Raw genomic sequence first — 22161 nt, forward strand, 5'->3', positions numbered from 1 at the left:
TGGATGAGGATCGTGGAGAGCTCGACTTCATTAGGGACTAGATATCTGGATGAAGATAATGGAGAACTCCACTTGATCAGGGACTAGATCTGGATGAGGAGATGAGCTCTGCATTTATAAGTTTACTGGCAAATGACCATGGAAAGCTCCAATCTCGGGCTACTCAGTGATAACATAAAAATGGTCAGAGACTATGGGTGCTTATACATGTTTATAAGTCATTAACATATTAGCCAAAACAACAGACTACCATCAAGCTACTTTGTCTACCATTGAGGAATGCAGACTACCACAACAGACTGTAGACTACCACCAAGGAATGCAGACAACCACTGAAGGACTACCACTGAGTATCACAGTCTACCATACCAGACCCTAGACTACCACCAAGGGATACACACTACCATTTGAAGACTACCAAAGAGAATGCAGCCAGACACCGAAAAACGCAGCATCACAGAGTACAACACCAGATCATAGACCACCACCAAGGAACGAAGACTACCACACCTGATCGTAAATTACCACACCAAAGAGCACAGACTGAGAACTGCAGACTACCGCCAAGGACAGGAGACTATCGCAAAGAAATGTAGTCTACCACTGAGGAACACAGACTACAATACCAGACATATAGTACCACCAAGGAATGCACACTACCACCGAGTACTACAGACTACCACACCAGGCCAGAGACTATCACAGAGGAATGCAGACTACAACAGAATGTAGAATACCACCAAGGAATGTAAACTAGCATGAGGAACAGAGACTACCACCAATCATTGTAGACGACTACACCAGGCCGTAGACTATCAAGGAGGAATGCAGATTCCCCCACCTGATTGTAGACTACCACCAAGTACCACAGACTGCCAGACCATAGACTACTTCTGAGAAATGCTGAATGCCACTGAGAAACAGACTACCACAGACTTCTTACCAAGAACCATACACCACCACACAGGGTTAAGGGTCCCTATACTCATTTGCGGGGGGCTTCAGATCTAGGACATAACCATGAGACAACTGCAACCACTAAAACATGGTGGATGTTCCTTTTTAAAAACAAAAATTTTGTGTAAAAGCAAAAGCGTTGATGACAGTCACACAGATCGCCCTGCAGACATCTCCGCAGCCGGCACCATCACATGAAGAGACTGTGGCCAAGGGACATTACATAAAGCTCTGGGGTGATTTAACACCTGGTTTTCGTCACCCATTTTGCATTAGCGCACCAACATCATCTTCCATCCTGACACGGAGATGGCCCATAGATCACCGAAACGCCTCTCCTAAGTAAGAAGCCCACGCCACAAATAACATCCTGCCACTTGTAATGTGCGCTGCGCTCCCAATGATAAAGTCAACCCAATTTGTTTATTACCATCCACTGACGAAGAGATGAAAGGTTCATCAGCTCTTCACAGGTGGAATGTGGCAGGACGGAGAATTTACCGGGATGGATGGTGATAAAAGCTTCTCGAAAAAAGTCTACAAACTCAATTCTCCCGAGATTCGGGCAGTTTTTGTTGGTTGCATTTTTTTCCCTCTCTAAGTAGCAGTATTTTTAAGCTGGTCTGCAAATCAATGCTGGCCTACATCCAGCTCGTCCATCGCTCCCTCGTCACGTAGACGCTCTCAGGAGATCTTGTTAAGCCAACGGGCCAATTCAATGTATTCACTGCATAACCGTGAAGCAGGGATTTTTTTTCCCTTTACTGCAGATGGGTTAAGATAAATGGATAGCCCCGGTAACCGCTTCTGTGTTGCAGCTTTGATAATTGGACGCCGTTTCAAACAGGGAGACAAATTAAAGCAGCTGTTTAACAACGCGGCACAAGACGGACTCTTTTGTTACCGGCAAAAAGCAATGACCTTCAGATGCTTTATTTCCAAGGAATAAGAGTAAAAAAACAAGACAAAAAATATGTTTAACTTCTTCAGACAGAAGACGTGTAGACAAAGACGTGCTAGAACAGAGGCATCGCCAACACCACGAGTGACGCTCAGAGCAGGAACCAACCAATCAACACTGATCTTGTAGGACAGGGCAGCAAAGTCCCACCTGGTGGTGAATGAGCTTCACCAGAAAAACTACCGCAAACACACTGCTTACAAACCGAGCAGTAACGAGAAACTGAAAATCTGTACAATATGTGCACAAATCGCGAACATCATACAAACAACTGTATGGAACCAAATCTAGAACGTGACTGAGAAAACATCAGAGCCGAGGAAACAATGAAGCTTCTCCAGGAACCGACTCATCTGAGGACGAACGTTCTTCACAACTTCACCCAAGCTTAACATAGAAAGTATATTATAGTGCATTTGTATTGTGCAGCAGTTGTGTGCAGCTCTGCTAACATACCGCAGCTATACAGAGGGACAAACGCTATTGGAACAAATCATTTCTACTGCTGTGATTTACCAGTTGTCTCCCCCAAAAAAGTGATTAAAGCGGGGGTGCTATATACCAATAATATACTTTTATATAGTGCATTTAGGTAGTGCAGCATTTGTATGCGGTTTTTGCATTACTGCAGCTACACAGAGTGACAAACGCTATTGGAACAAATAATTTATTTTCTGTCCGCTGAATGCATAATTTTTGGGGCCTGTAGTCCACTGGCCTGCTGTAAAATTGATATCCAATGACCATGTAATCTACCTCCAGCCACATACTTGTTCTTTTCTGTACAGTGAATGCCTAATCGTTGGGGCCTGAAGTCCAGTGGCCTACAGTAACATTTTTATCCATTGACAGCATAAAGTACCTCGAGCCACATAATCAGAATTTCTTTTATGTCAGGTGAATGCCTACATTTTAAGGCCCGTACTCCCGTGGCCTAAAATAACATTTTTCTAGGCTCCAACAGGGCACATTTCAGAGAATTTCCCTTTAAGACGTATAAAAATGTCCCCTGATTGAGATACATATTTTTGGTTGGAATTTTTGTCATTGATCTCCCTCTAGTAAGTAACTGTCCATGTTGTGGGACTAAGTATTTGGTGGCTGCAAATATGAGCTGAAGGTTTGTCAGGTTCACCTGCTATTAAAGTGAATGGGGCCCGCCACGAACTTGCGGTTCGCGAACCGTCCCGGCCAATGTTCATCCATCACTAATTATCACATCTGATCAGATCCATGTCCCTGACTATGAGCAGCACTATAACAGTTATATTCTTGTACACAGGAGCAGTATTATAACAGTTATATTCTTGTACATATGAGGCAGCATTATAGTAGTTATATTCTTGTACATAGGAGCAGTATTATAGTAGTTATATTCCTGTACATAGGAGCAGTATTATAGTAGTTATATTCTTGTACATAGGAGCAGTATTATAGTAGTTATATTCTTGTACATAGGAGGCAGTATTATACTAGTTATATTCCTGTACATAGGAGGCAGTATTATAGTAGTTATATTCTTGTACATAGGAGGCAGTATTGTAGTAGTTATATTCTTGTACATAGGAGCAGTATTATAGTAGTTATATTCTTGTATATAGGAGCAGTATTATAGTAGTTATATTCTTGCACATAGGAGCAGTATTATAGTAGTTATATTCTTGTACATAGGAGCAGTATTATAGTAGTTATACTCTTGTACATAGGAGGCAGTATTATAGTAGTTATATTCTTGTACATAGGAGCAGTATTATAGTAGTTATATTCTTGTACATAGGAGCAGTATTATAGTAGTTATATTCTTGTACATAGGAGCAGTATTATAGTAGTTATATTCTTGTACATAGGAGCAGTATTATAGTAGTTATATTCTTGTACATAGGAGCAGTATTATAGTAGTTATATTCTTGTACATAGGAGCAGTATTATAGTAGTTATATTCTTGTATATAGGAGCAGTATTATAGTAGTTATATTCTTGCACATAGGAGCAGTATTATAGTAGTTATATTCTTGTACATAGGAGCAGTATTATAGTAGTTATACTCTTGTACATAGGAGGCAGTATTATAGTAGTTATATTCTTGTACATAGGAGGCAGTATTATAGTAGTTATATTCTTGTACATAGGAGCAGTATTATAGTAGTTATATTCTTGTACATAGGAGCAGTATTATAGTAGTTATATTCTTGTACATAGGAGGCAGTATTATAGTAGTTATATTCTTGTACATAGGAGCAGTATTATAGTAGTTATATTCCTGTACATAGGAGGCAGTATTATAGTAGTTATATTCTTGTACATAGGAGCAGTATTATAGTAGTTATATTCTTGTACATAGGAAGCAGTATTATAGTAGTTATATTCTTGTACATAGGAGGCAGTATTATAGTCGTTATATTCTTGTACATAGGAGTAGTATTATAGTAGTTATATTCTTGTACATAGGAGCAGTATTATAGTAGTTATATTCTTGTACATAGGAGGCAGTATTATAGTAGTTATATTCTTGTACATAGGAGCAGTATTATAGTAGTTATATTCTTGTACATAGGAGCAGTATTATAGTAGTTATACTCTTGTACATAGGAGGCAGTATTATAGTAGTTATATTCTTGTACATAGGAGGCAGTATTATAGTAGTTATATTCTTGTACATAGGAGCAGTATTATAGTAGTTATATTCTTGTACATAGGAGCAGTATTATAGTAGTTATATTCTTGTACATAGGAGGCAGTATTATAGTAGTTATATTCATGTACATAGGAGCAGTATTATAGTAGCTATATTCTTGTACATAGGAGCAGTATTATAGTAGTTATATTCCTGTACATAGGAGCAGTATTATAGTAGTTATATTCTTGTACATAGGAGCAGTATTATAGTAGTTAACATATTGTACATAGGAGCAGTATTATGGTAGTTATATTCTTGTACATAGGAGCAGTATTATGGTAGTTATATTCTTGTACATAGGAGCAGTATTATAGTAGTTATATTCTTGTACATAGGAGCAGTATTATAGTAGTTATATTCTAGTACATTGGAGGCAGTATTATAGTAGTTATATTCTTGTACATAGGAGCAGTATTATAGTAGTTATATTCTAGTACATAGGAGGCAGTATTATAGTAGTTATATTCTTGTACATAGGAGGCAGTATTATAGTAGTTATATTCTTGTACATAGGGAGCAGTATTATAGTAGTTATATTCTTGTACATAGGAGGCAGTATTATAGTAGTTATATTCTTGTACATATGAGCAGTATTATAGTAGTTATATTCCTGTACATAGGAGCAGTATTATAGTAGTTATATTCTTGTACATAGGAGCAGTATTATAGTAGTTATATTCTTGTACATAGGAGGCAGTATTATAGTAGTTATATTCTTGTACATAGGAGCAGTATTATAGTAGTTATATTATTGTACATAGGAGGCAGTATTATAGTAGTTATATTCTTGTACATAGGAGCAGTATTATAGTAGTTATATTCTTGTACATAGGAGGCAGTATTATAGTAGTTATATTCTTGTACATAGGACAGCAGTATTATAGTAGTTATATTCTTGTACATAGGAGGTAGTATTATAGTAGTTATATTCTTGTACATAGGAGCAGTATTATAGTAGTTATATTATTGTACATAGGAGCAGTATTGTAGCAGTTATATTCTTGTACATAGGAGGCAGTATTATAGTAGATATATTCTTGTATATAGGAGGCAGTATTATGGTAGATATATTCTTGTACATAGGAGCAGTATTATAGTAGTTATATTCTTGTACATAGGAGCAGTATTATAGTAGTTATATTCTTGTACATAGGAGCAGTATTATAGTAGTTATATTCTAGTACATTGGAGGCAGTATTATAGTAGTTATATTCTTGTACATAGGGAGCAGTATTATAGTAGTTATATTCTTGTACATAGGAGGCAGTATTATAGTAGTTATATTCTTGTACATAGGAGGCAGTATTATAGTAGTTATATTCTTGTACATAGGAGGGAGTATTATAGTAGTTATATTCTTGTACATAGGAGGCAGTATTATAGTAGTTATATTCTTGTACATAGGAGCAGTATTATAGTAGTTATATTCTTGTACATAGGAGGCAGTATTATAGTAGTTATATTCTTGTACATAGGAGGGAGTATTATAGTAGTTATATTCTTGTACATAGGAGGCAGTATTATAGTAGTTATATTCTTGTACATAGGAGCAGTATTATAGTAGTTATATTCTTGTACATAGGAGCAGTATTATAGTAGTTATATTCTTGTACATAGGAGCAGTATTATAGTAGTTATATTCTTGTACATAGGAGCAGTATTATAGTAGTTATATTCTTGTACATAGGAGCAGTATTATAGTAGTTATATTCTTGTACATAGAAGGCAGTATTATAGTAGATATATTCTTGTACATAGGAGGCAGTATTATAGTAGTTATATTCCTGTACATAGGAGCAGTATTATAGTAGTTATATTCTTGTACATAAGAGCAGTATTATAGTAGTTATATTCTTGTACATAGAAGCAGTATTATAGTAGTTATATTCTTGTACATAGGAGCAGTATTATAGTAGATATATTCTTGTACATAGGAGGCAGTATTATAGTAGTTATATTCTTGTACATAGGGGATGGTATTATAGTAGTTATATTCTTGTACATAGGAGGCAGTATTATAGTAGTTATATTCATGTACATAGGTGGCAGTATTATAGAAGTTATATTCTTGTACATAGGAGGGAGTATTATAGTAGTTATATTCTTGTACATAGGAGCAGTATTATAGTAGTTATATTCTTGTACATAGGAGGCAGTATTATAGTAGTTATATTCCTGTACATAGGAGCAGTATTATAGTAGTTATATTCTTGTACATAGGAGGCAGTATTATAGAAGTTATATTCTTGTATATAGGAGCAGTATTATAGTAGTTATATTCTTGTACATAGGAGCAGTATTATAGTAGTTATATTCTTGTACATAGGAGGCAGTATTATAGTAGTTATATTCTTGTACATAGGAGCAGTATTATAGTAGTTATATTCTTGTACATAGGAGCAGTATTATAGTAGTTATATTCTTGTACATAGAAGCAGTATTATAGTAGTTATATTCTTGTACATAGGAGCAGTATTATAGTAGATATATTCTTGTACATAGGAGGCAGTATTATAGTAGTTATATTCTTGTACATAGGGGATGGTATTATAGTGGTTTACTATTGAGGTATTTGCACCGTTGCTTATCTTGGATGATGCAGGATCGGTGAGGGTATTACTGATGGTAAGAAGGATAAATAGTACACATTGCCCATGTAGGTTAGTTTGTATATGAGCCATCCTATGGTATAAAAATACCCAATGTCATGAAGCACTTAAAATAAAGGATCATAAAGGGATTATTTCAGCTAACTGCTTGCAAGTAACATGCGGATGCTCACACCCTGTTCTGTCTCGTTCCTCTCGTTCCAGTGTATCAGTAATGGACGGTCCGGTCGTCGCTGTCCTCACAGGACCTGTGACTTGAGGCGACACATATCAGCCTCTTGGCGTCTCCAGGCATCTGATTCCTCCACTAATGAGATCACTTAAGAAAAATGGATTCATCATTCGTCCGGCTGGGAAGGACCGTCCGTCCTGAAGCTCTCGGAGTGCGCTGTACTCGGCGAGGGCGCTCATCAGATAGCGGCAGCTTTTCCGGCAGATTTATTGGTCTATCAAGCTTCTCTTAATTAACATGACATTTACATAACAGTAGCTCATTAATTTCAGGCTACGGGCGCCGGGGGCTAATTACTGATGCATTACCCCTTCTCAAACAGGTTGTCAGATTTCTGCTATTATCAACATCATCATCTCCGGAGCGCTAATGATTTACCTTTTTCACATTAAATGTGTCTCTCGGCTGCAGTACTGCAAACTGCAAAAAGGTGCGACCGCCGGCGTCTGACGGATCCTTAGTCTCTGCTGCTTAGGGGATGTTTCCGCCTGAATCCTTCCAGGATTCGTCCTCCGGGGAATGGCTGATCCTCTCTGATCTCCCACATCCCCAGCGCTGCGAGGGTCCGCACATTAATATGGCGGTGAGACGATGGAAACATCTTCACTTCTTTACATTCAAGCCTGTTAAAGTCTAAGTCTTCATATGGTTGTTTCTGGTGATCCGCGCTGGTAGGGCTGACACCCACTGAGTGTTAGGCTGAGGCCAATTAACTGGTTGTCACCTGATGTTTTATACATATGAATGACTTAACACCTGCTTACTTATATCCTACCAGTCTTTCTTTCTTACTAACTGGTTTGCATGTCAGTCCTTACTGTTACCATGGCATTCTATTCATGCATTAGAAAGCATGTGGTTGTTGTCAGGGATTGTCAGGGCCATCACTGCTGCCCCCGGACTTCAACAGGATTGCCACACCTACAAGGGTACGGGTAAGCTGCTGCTTACCACGAGGTTGGCGCTGCCGTGGGGGCATGTCTATGAGGCAGACACTACAGTGTGGGCACTTCTATGGTTACACTGACACATATGGAGCTGGCACTGCTACATTGACCATTGTACAGGATTGGCACTGCTACATTGACCATTGTACATGACTGGAACCACTACATTGACCATTGTACATGACTGGCACCACTACATTGACCATTGTACATGACTGGCACCACTACATTGACCATTGTACATGACTGGCACTGCTACATTGACCATTGTACAGGACTGGCACCACTACATTGACCATTGTACATGACTGGCACTGCTACATTGACCATTGTACAGGACTGGCACCGCTACATTGACCATTGTACATGACTGGCACTGCTACATTGACCATTGTACAGGACTGGCACTGCTACATGGACCATTGTACAGGACTGGCACCGCTACATTGACCATTGTACAGGACTGGCACCGCTACATTGACCATTGTACAGGACTGGCACCGCTACATTGACCATTGTACAGGACTGGCACCGCTACATTGACCATTGTACAGGACTGGCACCGCTACATTGACCATTGTACAGGACTGGCACTGCTACATTGACCATTGTACAGGACTGGCACCGCTACATGGACCATTGTACAGGACTGGCACTGCTACATTGACCATTGTACAGGACTGGCACTGCTACATTGACCATTGTACAGGACTGGCACTGCTACATTGACCATTGTACAGGACTGGCACCGCTACATTGACCATTGTACAGGACTGGCACTGTTGCACAGATTCCTTGGGTTATGTGAGGTCGTGGCGTGTAGCCATGCGTATATACTGCGTGTGCTGCCTGTAGACCCGATCGTCGTACCCACAGAATTGGGTAGAGGAGAACGGTGTAGTGGCGGCTGTGGATCGCCTGCAGGATGAACTGTATGTGCAACCCATCACCCGCCTGTTACATAATTACCCTGTGACTAATTGTGCCGCCTCTGATCCATCACTGGGCATGGACAGCGACGACTCCGCGAGTCTCTGCACTGGTGCACTCCAGGCATTACAGTGCCTGCAGCTCTGGATGTGAGCAGAGCACAGGGCGTGGTGTGTAGCAGGGACTTACATTCCTCTTCGCTGGGAGAAGCTACATTCAGGTCCGTGGAGAGCGGCTGGCTGGGACTACTGCTCTGCGAGGGTATAGAGGTATTTCCGTTGTCGCTGTTTATCTCGCTAGGGAACAGATCTGATTGGCTGCTGCTTGTGCTGGGGGCGGAGTCTTCGTCCGGCTGTTTCTTCTGGAAATCTTTAGATAAAAACAGGAAAAACAAATTAAGACTTGTTACAGGGAAACCATCATCATGTCCAGTCACACGGTGTGTGGGCGTGGCATTCACACGGCACCGCCCCCTTCTAGCACCTGCCTATTGTTTCCACCCCCTGCTCATGCAGAGGACGTGGCGGTATACATGGCTCCATTCCCTGTTAGCCATCAGCCCCTCTGCCTACTGCCTCTCCTCCCTGCTCATGGAGATGACGTGGCGGTATACATGGCTCCATTCCCTGTTAGCCATCAGCCCCTCTGCCCCCTGCCTCTCCTCCCTGCTCCTGGAGATGACGTGGCGGTATACATGGCTCCATTCCCTGTTAGCCATCAGCCCCTCTGCCTACTGCCTCTCCTCCCTGCTCCTGGAGAGGACGTGGCGGTATACGTGGCTCCATTCCCTGTTAGCCATCAGCCCCTCTGCCTACTGCCTCTCCTCCCTGCTCCTGGAGATGACGTGGCGGTATACATGGCTCCATTCCCTGTTAGCCGTCAGCCCCTCTGCCTACTGCCTCTCCTCCCTGCTCCTGGAGATGACGTGGCGGTATACATGGCTCCATTCCCTGTTAGCCGTCAGCCCCTCTGCCTACTGCCTCTCCTCCCTGCTCCTGGAGATGACGTGGCGGTATACATGGCTCCATTCCCTGTTAGCCGTCAGCCCCTCTGCCTACTGCCTCTCCTCCCTGCTCATGGAGATGACGTGGCGGTATACATGGCTCCATTCCCTGTTAGCCATCAGCCCCTCTGCCTACTGCCTCTCCTCCCTGCTCCTGGAGATGACGTGGCGGTATACATGGCTCCATTCCCTGTTAGCCATCAGCCCCTCTGCCTACTGCCTCTCCTCCCTGCTCCTGGAGATGACGTGGCGGTATACATGGCTCCATTCCCTGTTAGCCGTCAGCCCCTCTGCCTACTGCCTCTCCTCCCTGCTCATGGAGATGACGTGGCGGTATACATGGCTCCATTCCCTGTTAGCCATCAGCCCCTCTGCCTACTGCCTCTCCTCCCTGCTCCTGGAGATGACGTGGCGGTATACATGGCTCCATTCCCTGTTAGCCGTCAGCCCCTCTGCCTACTGCCTCTCCTCCCTGCTCCTGGAGATGACGTGGCGGTATACATGGCTCCATTCCCTGTTAGCCGTCAGCCCCTCTGCCTACTGCCTCTCCTCCCTGCTCCTGGAGATGACGTGGCGGTATACATGGCTCCATTCCCTGTTAGCCATCAGCCCCTCTGCCTACTGCCTCTCCTCCCTGCTCCTGGAGAGGACGTGGCGGTATACATGGCTCCATTCCCTGTTAGCCATCAGCCCCTCTGCCTACTGCCTCTCCTCCCTGCTCCTGGAGATGACGTGGCGGTCTACATGGCTCCATTCCCTGTTAGCCATCAGCCCCTCTGCCTACTGCCTCTCCTCCCTGCTCCTGGAGAGGACGTGGCGGTATACATGGCTCCATTCCCTGTTAGCCATCAGCCCCTCTGCCTACTGCCTCTCCTCCCTGCTCCTGGAGATGACGTGGCGGTATACATGGCTCCATTCCCTGTTAGCCATCAGCCCCTCTGCCTACTGCCTCTCCTCCCTGCTCCTGGAGATGACGTGGCGGTATACATGGCTCCATTCCCTGTTAGCCGTCAGCCCCTCTGCCTACTGCCTCTCCTCCCTGCTCCTGGAGAGGACGTGGCGGTATACGTGGCTCCATTCCCTGTTAGCCGTCAGCCCCTCTGCCTACTGCCTCTCCTCCCTGCTCCTGGAGAGGACGTGGCGGTATACATGGCTCCATTCCCTGTTAGCCATCAGCCCCTCTGCCTACTGCCTCTCCTCCCTGCTCCTGGAGATGACGTGGCGGTATACATGGCTTCATTCCCTGTTAGCCATCAGCCCCTCTGCCTACTGCCTCTCCTCCCTGCTCCTGGAGATGACGTGGCGGTATACATGGCTCCATTCCCTGTTAGCTATCAGCCCCTCTGCCTACTGCCTCTCCTCCCTGCTCATGGAGATGACGTGGCGGTATACATGGCTCCATTCCCTGTTAGCCATCAGCCCCTCTGCCTACTGCCTCTCCTCCCTGCTCCTGGAGATGACGTGGCGGTATACATGGCTCCATTCCCTGTTAGCCGTCAGCCCCTCTGCCTACTGCCTCTCCTCCCTGCTCATGGAGATGACGTGGCGGTATACATGGCTCCATTCCCTGTTAGCCATCAGCCCCTCTGCCTACTGCCTCTCCTCCCTGCTCCTGGAGATGACGTGGCGGTATACATGGCTCCATTCCCTGTTAGCCGTCAGCCCCTCTGCCTACTGCCTCTCCTCCCTGCTCATGGAGATGACGTGGCGGTATACATGGCTCCATTCCCTGTTAGCCATCAGCCCCTCTGCCTACTGCCTCTCCTCCCTGCTCATGGAGATGACGTGGCGGTATACATGGCTCCATTCCCTGTTAGCCATCAGCCCCTCTGCCTACTGCCTCTCCTCCCTGCTCCTGGAGATGACGTGGCGGTATACATGGCTCCATTCCCTGTTAGCCATCAGCCCCTCTGCCTACTGCCTCTCCTCCCTGCTCATGGAGATGACGTGGCGGTATACATGGCTCCATTCCCTGTTAGCCGTCAGCATGGCCGACAGTCGAGGACCAGGAGACTATCAGCCTCATCATCCCCAGGATGGGGCTCGTGGAGTGAGATGCATTCATTATCGGTGGAGCTGCTGAACTGAGAAACGTTTCAGCTACAAGTGCGTGCAATTAGCGGGGAAGGCGAGAAGCGAGACGTTAGCAGCTCGCCGCCAAACGCAACAAAGAATAATTGACTCCTTTTAATTGATCTGAAAGCGACGCTTCTGTCATGGAGAGGGAGGAAAGAGCATCCAGCGACGAGGCGTCAACCAGGGGGTACGCGGCGGCGGCACATAGGGTCAATTCACACCAGGCAGATTTGTGTGTAGAAAATAAAAAACCCGCACATAAATCCGCATTATTCGCGGTGCAGATTTTCTGTGTGCATAAAAACCCCACTGATGTCTACGGGGAAACCCACAAACTATTGACATGCGGCAGATTTTAAAAGGTCAATTTCAGCACCTAAGAAAAAAAGCAAAGTGTGAAAATCTCATTCACTCTGCTGGTATTGAATTACGGCGCGCGAGATCCGCGCAAAAAAACTCGCGTAATCTGCATCGTACGCAGCCGGCCTCAGGGTCAGATTGGTTACAGAAATGTCCGCTCCGACTTTATTCATGAGAATTGGGTTTGCAGTTCAAAAGCATGGGACGGATTTTAGGCACGTGTGTGTGTGTGTGTGTGTGGGGGGGGTACAGAAGACCCTTACTAGGCCTTAGAGCAGGGACCGGCGACCTTCGGCCCTCCAGATATTCTGAAACTACGGCTCCCGGAATGCCCCATTCACTGCTGTGCGAATTGTGAGAACGGGCGGGCATGTTTGCATGCTGGGAGTTGTAGTTTCACAGCAGCTGGAGTGCCGAAGGTTGCTGAACCCTGCCTTAGAGGAACGCTCCAGAAAGGGAGGTCCATGACAGTCTGACTCCATGCACAGAGGTCAGTATTTCTGGAGTGCCCCTTTAATATATCATTCTGATTGGAGTCATTTAGGAATGCGTCAGTGGTTTCCTTTCTGTGGCACCAACCACTTACCTACTCTCCTACTGTCTCCTATTGTGCCCGCTTACCAGTTCCTTGACTACGGGCTCCGTTTGTCGCGGGGTCTGTGCGTCTCTCTGGTACCAGACAACAAACCAAACCTGCAGAGTCTTTGCTAACTGACCCAATGGGTGCAAAGCAGCGTGACTGTAGGATCAGACTACACAAGGTCTGTTTGTAGTCTGTTACCATGGAGACACAGCTCTGCACAGCAATAGTAGACACAACATTTCAGGACATTTCCATTAGAATACATTGCTTGCTCGGACCTTCCCTCTAAATAGGGCTAATTGCAAAGCTGACGCACAAAAATCGTTTGTCTATGGATGTGGAGTAATCACAACAAAGGGACCTTTAAGAACCTGAAAATGGTGGCCGCACCGCGAAACTGCGAAACCTACCGCCACCTAACCTAGTGGCCAATGCATCACGGCGAGGCAGTGCACTGTACAGCAGGCAGAGCTTCCTGTGACCACCTCTACACATGGTGGTCACCCAGCTGCCGGAAAGTGGTGAGGGGATGTCGCCTCTCACCATCTCATAGACCCGCCGCTGCCGCTGGTGAAAATCCTGAGCTATCGGAGCAGCGGAGACACTTCTGGTCCCAAACTGTCAGGGAACATTCGTCATCCTCCGACGGCCGCTGAGCGAGGACGAGCAGAAAAATTCGCGAGAAGAAAATTTCCATACGCTCATGAATCAAAATGTCAGCCGTGCGGCACAGAAAGAGAAACTGACCTATATTTGTGAACCCAAAAGGTCAGAGCTGATAAATTCTTCTTAGGCGGACTGGGGGGTACACAGCAGAGCTGTGCGGGCGCCCGCGTCTTCGGCTTTACATAAATATTCAAAGCGGCGCCTCTTGTCAGGTATAAATGGCGCCCAAAATGAGAAAACGGCGGCGTCTGAGGCGTACATATAAAATAGCAAAATATGTAATTATCGCAACCCACGAAGTTAAAATAACTGGTCCGGTATGACATACGTGTTACAATGGTGCATGTGTCAGGCCACACCCCTTATTTAAAGGAAACTGTCAGCAATGAGGGAAAGCATCGATTGCCCAGCTCCAGTGTACACAGGGCATGCTTCGGTGTGCTGCATTGTGGGACTTGTAGGGTTAACACCAGGCGCTAAACTGTAGCCTGGAATAGACTGCTAGAATCCTAGCCCCACAGCCTGCAGAACTGTGAATGCAGCTCTGGAGGTTTACACCAGGAGCAGGCGCAATGACGTGCATGGAGGCTATAATGGGAGAGCGTAAATTATAAGCAGGATAATGGTCTCCTCCAGTAGATTATATCTGCATGGTGCACGCCACCCCCATCTTAGCCAAAATCTCATGTGTGACCTCCACGACCCCCAACCAGCTAACGCTTGCCTTCACCATAGGGCGCACAGTGTGCCGTAAACAGCAAAACTGCTGCAGAACTTCTTCCATCATGAATTAACGGGCACATATATATTGTTATAGTCCAGCACTGGAGGGGTTAACACGGCAACACTGAGTCTCCCTCCATCTTTGAGGGCCCTCCAGGGGCTCCCAAGCACAGCCCAGAAACCTAATACATACAGTAGGTTATTCCCGGGATGCGGAGGGACGCTGAGGGTCTGCGGGGGGCAATGGCAGCGTCTACAAATCCCCTTCCCTGACCTGCTCCCGCATTACAGCTGCTGATACAATTGTAGCCTCTGGAAGGAAAACGGTCGGAACTGCAGGGTGAAACAATGTATCAACAAACTATCAGAACATAAGATGATCTGCACAGATACACTGTAACAAACCCTCCACTGCGGGACACCAAGAGACTGAGAGAGTTCCAGAACTTGCTACATGAAGAAGGTTTAGGAATATACGGACAGGCAGATATTCTACAGGTGTCCGGGGAGGATACCCCAGCCTGACACTAACCCCTCATCACCCGCGTGGCAGATTAAGCCTCAATGTGTGAACGACGTCTTAGTTTCAGGAATCTCCACAGCTTTCTGAATGTGACAAACGCGCCAGCCGTCCCCGCACACAGACTGCCGCGCTTGTTGTGATGTCTCGTATCGGGCGGGTTGTAACTTACACGGAAATGGAGGCTATAATTATTATTTCCTGAGAAGAAAACGGCACAAAGAAAGCTCCAGAATCACATCCAGAGCTGTAATCCCAAATATACTGCCAGCTACAGGGCTGTGCACAGATACAGAGCTGCTCATGGTGCACTGTGGGAGTAGTAGTCTATAGACCGCCGTCAGAGAGCTATCACATTATTCAATGGGGTGTTACATAGGACTGCAGGTGACATCTACTACATTATCTGTACTCAGAGCGTTATCACTGTGTTATCTGTGGTGTTACATAGGACTGCAGGTGACATCTACTACATTATCTGTACTCATAGTTATCACTGTGTTATCTGTGGTGTTACATAGGACTGCAGGTGACATCTACTACATTATCTGTACTCAGAGAGTTATCACATTATTCAATGTGGTGTTACATAGGACTGCAGGTGACATCTAATACATTATCTGTACAACCAGTTTGCCCACTAGAGGGACAGAATAGAAATATTCTTATAACTCTGGGCTGCTTTGTGTTCGGGCTTCACACTTCTCTTCAGGTCAAACAAATAAACAGAAATACGTTTTATAAACCTTTACACTCTACAGACAGGAGGCGCTCTACCACGTCTTCAAGCAGTGATATGTGGAGGAAAATAGTCTAAAATAGCAGAATACCTGTCATATTGTGCAGAGTTATGAAACTGTTCAAATTCAACCAAGGGCAAAATCTGCTAAGTTTGTATATTCTCCCCGTGATTGCGGGCGTTACCTCCCAGACTGCAAAGACAGACTGATGGGGAATGTAGATTGTGAGCTCCAATTGGGACTGCAAATGATAATGTCTGTAAAGAATATATTGGTGCTATATAAGGAGTACAAATCTTATAATACTGCTCCTATGTACAAGAATATAACTACTATAATACTGCTCCTATGTACAAGAATATAACTACTATAATACTGCTCCTATGTACAAGAATATAACTACTATAATACTGCTCCTATGTACAAGAATATAACTACTATAATACTGCCTCCTATGTACAAGAATATAACTACTATAATACTGCCTCCTATGTACAAGAATATAACTACTATAATACTGCTCCTATGTACAAGAATATAACTACTATAATACTGCTCCTATGTACAAGAATATACCCTACTATAATACTGCTCCTATGTACAAGAATATAACTACTATAATACTGCTTCTATGTACAAGAATATAACTACTATAATACTGCTCCTATGTACAAGAATATAACTACTATAATACTGCTCCTATGTACAAGAATATAACTACTATAATACTGCTCCTATGTACAAGAATATAACTACTATAATACTGCCTCCTATGTACAAGAATATAACTACTATAATACTGCTTCTATGTACAAGAATATAACTACTATAATACTGCTCCTATGTACAAGAATATAACTACTATAATACTGCCTCCTATGTACAAGAATATAACTACTATAATACTGCTCCTATGTACAAGAATATAACTACTATAATACTGCTCCTATGTACAAGAATATAACTACTATAATACTGCTCCTATGTACAAGAATATAACTACTATAATACTGCTTCTATGTACAAGAATATAACTACTATAATACTGCCCCCTATGTACAGGAATATAACTACTATAATACTGCCTCCTATGTACAAGAATATAACTACTATAATACTGCTCCTATGTACAAGAATATAACTACTATAATACTGCTCCTATGTACAAGAATATAACTACTATAATACTGCTTCCTATGTACAAGAATATAACTACTATAATACTGCCCCCTATGTACAGGAATATAACTACTATAATACTGCCTCCTATGTACAAGAATATAACTACTATAATACTGCTCCTATGTACAAGAATATAACTACTATAATACTTCCCTCTATGTACAAGAATATAACTACTATAATACTGCTTCTATGTACAAGAATATAACTACTATAATACTGCTTCTATGTACAAGAATATAACTACTATAATACTGCTCCTATGTACAAGAATATAACTACTATAATACTGCCTCCTATGTACAAGAATATAACTACTATAATACTGCTCCTATGTACAAGAATATAACTACTATAATACTGCTCCTATGTACAAGAATATAACTACTATAATACTGCTCCTATGTACAAGAATATAACTACTATAATACTGCTCCTATGTACAAGAATATAACTACTATAATACTGCTTCTATGTACAAGAATATAACTACTATAATACTGCTTCCTATGTACAAGAATATAACTACTATAATACTGCCCCCTATGTACAGGAATATAACTACTATAATACTGCTTCTATGTACAAGAATATAACTACTATAATACTGCTCCTTTGTACAAGAACATAACTACTATAATACTTCCCTCTATGTACAAGAATATAACTACTATAATACTGCTCCTATGTACAAGAATATAACTACTATAATACTGCTCCTATGTACAAGAATATAACTACTATAATACTGCTCCTATGTACAAGAATATAACTACTATAATACTGCTCCTATGTACAAGAATATAACTACTATAATACTGCTCCTATGTACAAGAATATAACTACTATAATACTGCTTCTATGTACAAGAATATAACTACTATAATACTGCTTCTATGTACAAGAATATAACTACTATAATACTGCTTCCTATGTACAAGAATATAACTACTATAATACTGCCCCCTATGTACAGGAATATAACTACTATAATACTGCTTCTATGTACAAGAATATAACTACTATAATACTGCTCCTTTGTACAAGAACATAACTACTATAATACTTCCCTCTATGTACAAGAATATAACTACTATAATACTGCTCCTATGTACAAGAATATAACTACTATAATACTGCTCCTATGTACAAGAATATAACTACTATAATACTGCTCCTATGTACAAGAATATAACTACTATAATACTGCCTCCTATGTACAAGAATATAACTACTATAATACTGCTTCCTATGTACAAGAATATAACTACTATAATACTGCTCCTATGTACAAGAATATAACTACTATAATACTGCTTCTATGTACAAGAATATAACTACTATAATACTGCTCCTATGTACGAGAATATAACTACTATAATACTGCTCCTATGTACAAGAATATAACTACTATAATAATGTCTCCTATGTACAAGAATATAACTACTATAATACTGCTCCTATGTACAAGAATATAACTACTAATATTCCTGTACATAGGGGGCAGTATTATAGTAGTTATATTCTTGTACATAGGAGCAGTATTATAGTAGTTATATTCTTGTACATAGGAGACATTATTATAGTAGTTATATTCTTGTACATAGGGGGCAGTATTATAGTAGTTATATTCTTGTACATAGAAGCAGTATTATAGTAGTTATATTCTTGTACATAGAGGGAAGTATTATAGTAGTTATATTCTTGTACATAGGAGCAGTATTATAGTAGTTATATTCTTGTACATAGGAGCAGTATTATAGTAGTTATATTCTTGTACATAGGAGCAGTATTATAGTAGTTATATTCTTGTACATAGGAGCAGTATTATAGTAGTTATATTCTTGTACATAGGAGCAGTATTATAGTAGTTATTTTCTTGTACATAGGAGCAGTATTATAGTAGTTATATTCTTGTACATAGAGGGAAGTATTATAGTAGTTATGTTCTTGTACAAAGGAGCAGTATTATAGTAGTTATATTCTTGTACATAGAAGCAGTATTATAGTAGTTATATTCCTGTACATAGGGGGCAGTATTAAACTACTATAATACTGCTTCTATGTACAAGAATATAACTACTATAATACTGCTCCTTTGTACAAGAACATAACTACTATAATACTTCCCTCTATGTACAAGAATATAACTACTATAATACTGCTCCTATGTACAAGAAAATAACTACTATAATACTGCTCCTATGTACAAGAATATAACTACTATAATACTGCTCCTATGTACAAGAATATAACTACTATAATACTGCTCCTATGTACAAGAATATAACTACTATAATACTGCTCCTATGTACAAGAATATAACTACTATAATACTGCTCCTATGTACAAGAATATAACTACTATAATACTTCCCTCTATGTACAAGAATATAACTACTATAATACTGCTTCTATGTACAAGAATATAACTACTATAATACTGCCCCCTATGTACAAGAATATAACTACTATAATACTGCTCCTATGTACAAGAATATAACTACTATAATACTGCTTCTATGTACAAGAATATAACTACTATAATACTGCTCCTTTGTACAAGAACATAACTACTATAATACTTCCCTCTATGTACAAGAATATAACTACTATAATACTGCTCCTATGTACAAGAATATAACTACTATAATACTGCCTCCTATGTACAAGAGTATAACTACTATAATACTGCTCCTATGTACAAGAATATAACTACTATAATACTGCTCCTATGTACAAGAATATAACTACTATAATACTGCTCCTATGTACAAGAATATAACTACTATAATACTGCTCCTATGTACAAGAATATAACTACTATAATACTGCCTCCTATGTACAAGAATATAACTACTATAATACTGCCTCCTATGTACAAGAATATAACTACTATAATACTGCCCCTATATACAAGAATATAACTACTATCATACTGCTCCTATGTACAGGAATATAACTACTATAATACTGCCTCCTATGTACAGGAATATAACTACAATAATACTGCTCCTATGTACAAGAATATAACTACTATAATACTGCTCCTATGTACAAGAATATACCTACTATAATACTGCTCCTATGTACAAGAATATAACTACTATAATACTGCTCCTATGTACAAGAATATAACTACTATAATACTGCTCCTATGTACAAGAATATAACTACTATAATACTGCTCCTATGTACAAGAATATAACTACTATAATACTGCCTCCTATGTACAAGAATATAACTACTATAATACTGTCTCCTATGTACAAGAATATAACTACTATAATACTGCTCCTATGTACAAGAATATAACTACTATAATACTGCTCCTATGTAAAAGAATATAACTACTATAATACTGCCTCCTATGTACAAGAATATAACTACTATAATACTGCTTCCTATGTACAAGAATATAACTACTATAATACTGCTCCTATGTACAAGAATATAACTACTATAATACTGCTCCTATGTACAAGAATATAACTACTATAATAATGTCTCCTATGTACAAGAATATAACTACTATAATACTGCCCCTATGTACAATAATATAACTACTATAATACTGCCTCCTATGTACAAGAATATAACGACTATAATACTGCCTCCTATGTACAAGAATATAACTACTATAATACTGCTTCCTATGTACAAGAATATAACTACTATAATACTGCTCCTATGTACAAGAATATAACTACTATAATACTGCCCCTATGTACAATAATATAACTACTATAATACTGCCCCTATGTACAATAATATAACTACTATAATACTGCTCCTATGTACAAGAATCTAACTACTATAATACTGCTTCCTATGTACAAGAATATAACTACTATAATACTGCTTCCTATGTACAAGAATATAACTACTATAATACTGCTCCTATGTACAAGAATATAACTACTATAATACTGCCCCTATGTACAATAATATAACTACTATAATACTGCCCCTATGTACAATAATATAACTACTATAATACTGCTCCTATGTACAAGAATCTAACTACTATAATACTGCTTCCTATGTACAAGAATATAACTACTATAATACTGCTCCTATGTACAATAATATAACTACTATAATACTGCTTCCTATGTACAAGAATATACCCTACTATAATACTGCCTCCTATGTACAAGAATATAACTACTATAATACTGCTCCTATGTACAAGAATATAACTACTATAATACTGCTCCTATGTGCAAGAATATAACTACTATAATACTGCTCCTATGTACAAGAATATAACTACTATAATACTGCTCCTATGTACAAGAATATAACTACTATAATACTGCTCCTATGTACAAGCCTATAACTACTATAATACTGCTTCTATGTACAAGAATATAACTACTATAATACTGCTCCTATGTACAAGCCTATAACTACTATAATACTGCCTCCTATGTACAAGAATATAACTACTATAATACTGTTCCTATGTACAAGAATATAACTACTATAATACTGCCTCCTATGTACAAGAATATAACTACTATAATACTACCTCCTATGTACAAGAATATAACTACTATAATACTGCTCCTATGTACAAGAATATAACTACTATAATACTGCCTCCTATGTACAAGAATATAACTACTATAATACTGCTCCTGTGTACAAGAATATAACTACTATAATACTGCTCCTATGTACAAGAATATAACTACTATAATACTGCTCCTATGTACAAGAATATAACTGCTATAATACTGCTCCTAATTATCAGAATATAACTACTATAATACTGCTCCTATGTACAAGAATATAACTACTATAATACTGCTCCTATGTACAGGAATATAACTACTATAATACTGCCTCCTATGTACAAGAATATAACGACTATAATACTGCCTCCTATGTACAAGAATATAACTACTATAATACTGCTTCCTATGTACAAGAATATAACTACTATAATACTGCTCCTATGTACAAGAATATAACTACTATAATACTGCCC

At 40.7% G+C, this 22161-nt stretch overlaps 1 protein-coding gene across 1 annotated transcript in view; it reads right to left on the minus strand.

Annotated features, from left to right (window-relative positions):
- ZFAND3 (zinc finger AN1-type containing 3) overlaps positions 1-22161 on the minus strand; it is a 118478-nt gene that overhangs the window by 26879 nt on the left and 69438 nt on the right. Inside the window, exon 3 of the mRNA XM_040430776.1 lies at positions 9503-9682. Within this exon, the coding sequence (XP_040286710.1) occupies positions 9503-9682 (180 nt within the window). The remainder of the gene's footprint in view (positions 1-9502; positions 9683-22161) is intronic.

Source organism: Bufo bufo, chromosome 4 (assembly GCF_905171765.1).
Source record: "Bufo bufo chromosome 4, aBufBuf1.1, whole genome shotgun sequence".
In the NCBI taxonomy this organism is placed as follows: Eukaryota; Metazoa; Chordata; class Amphibia; order Anura; family Bufonidae; genus Bufo; species Bufo bufo.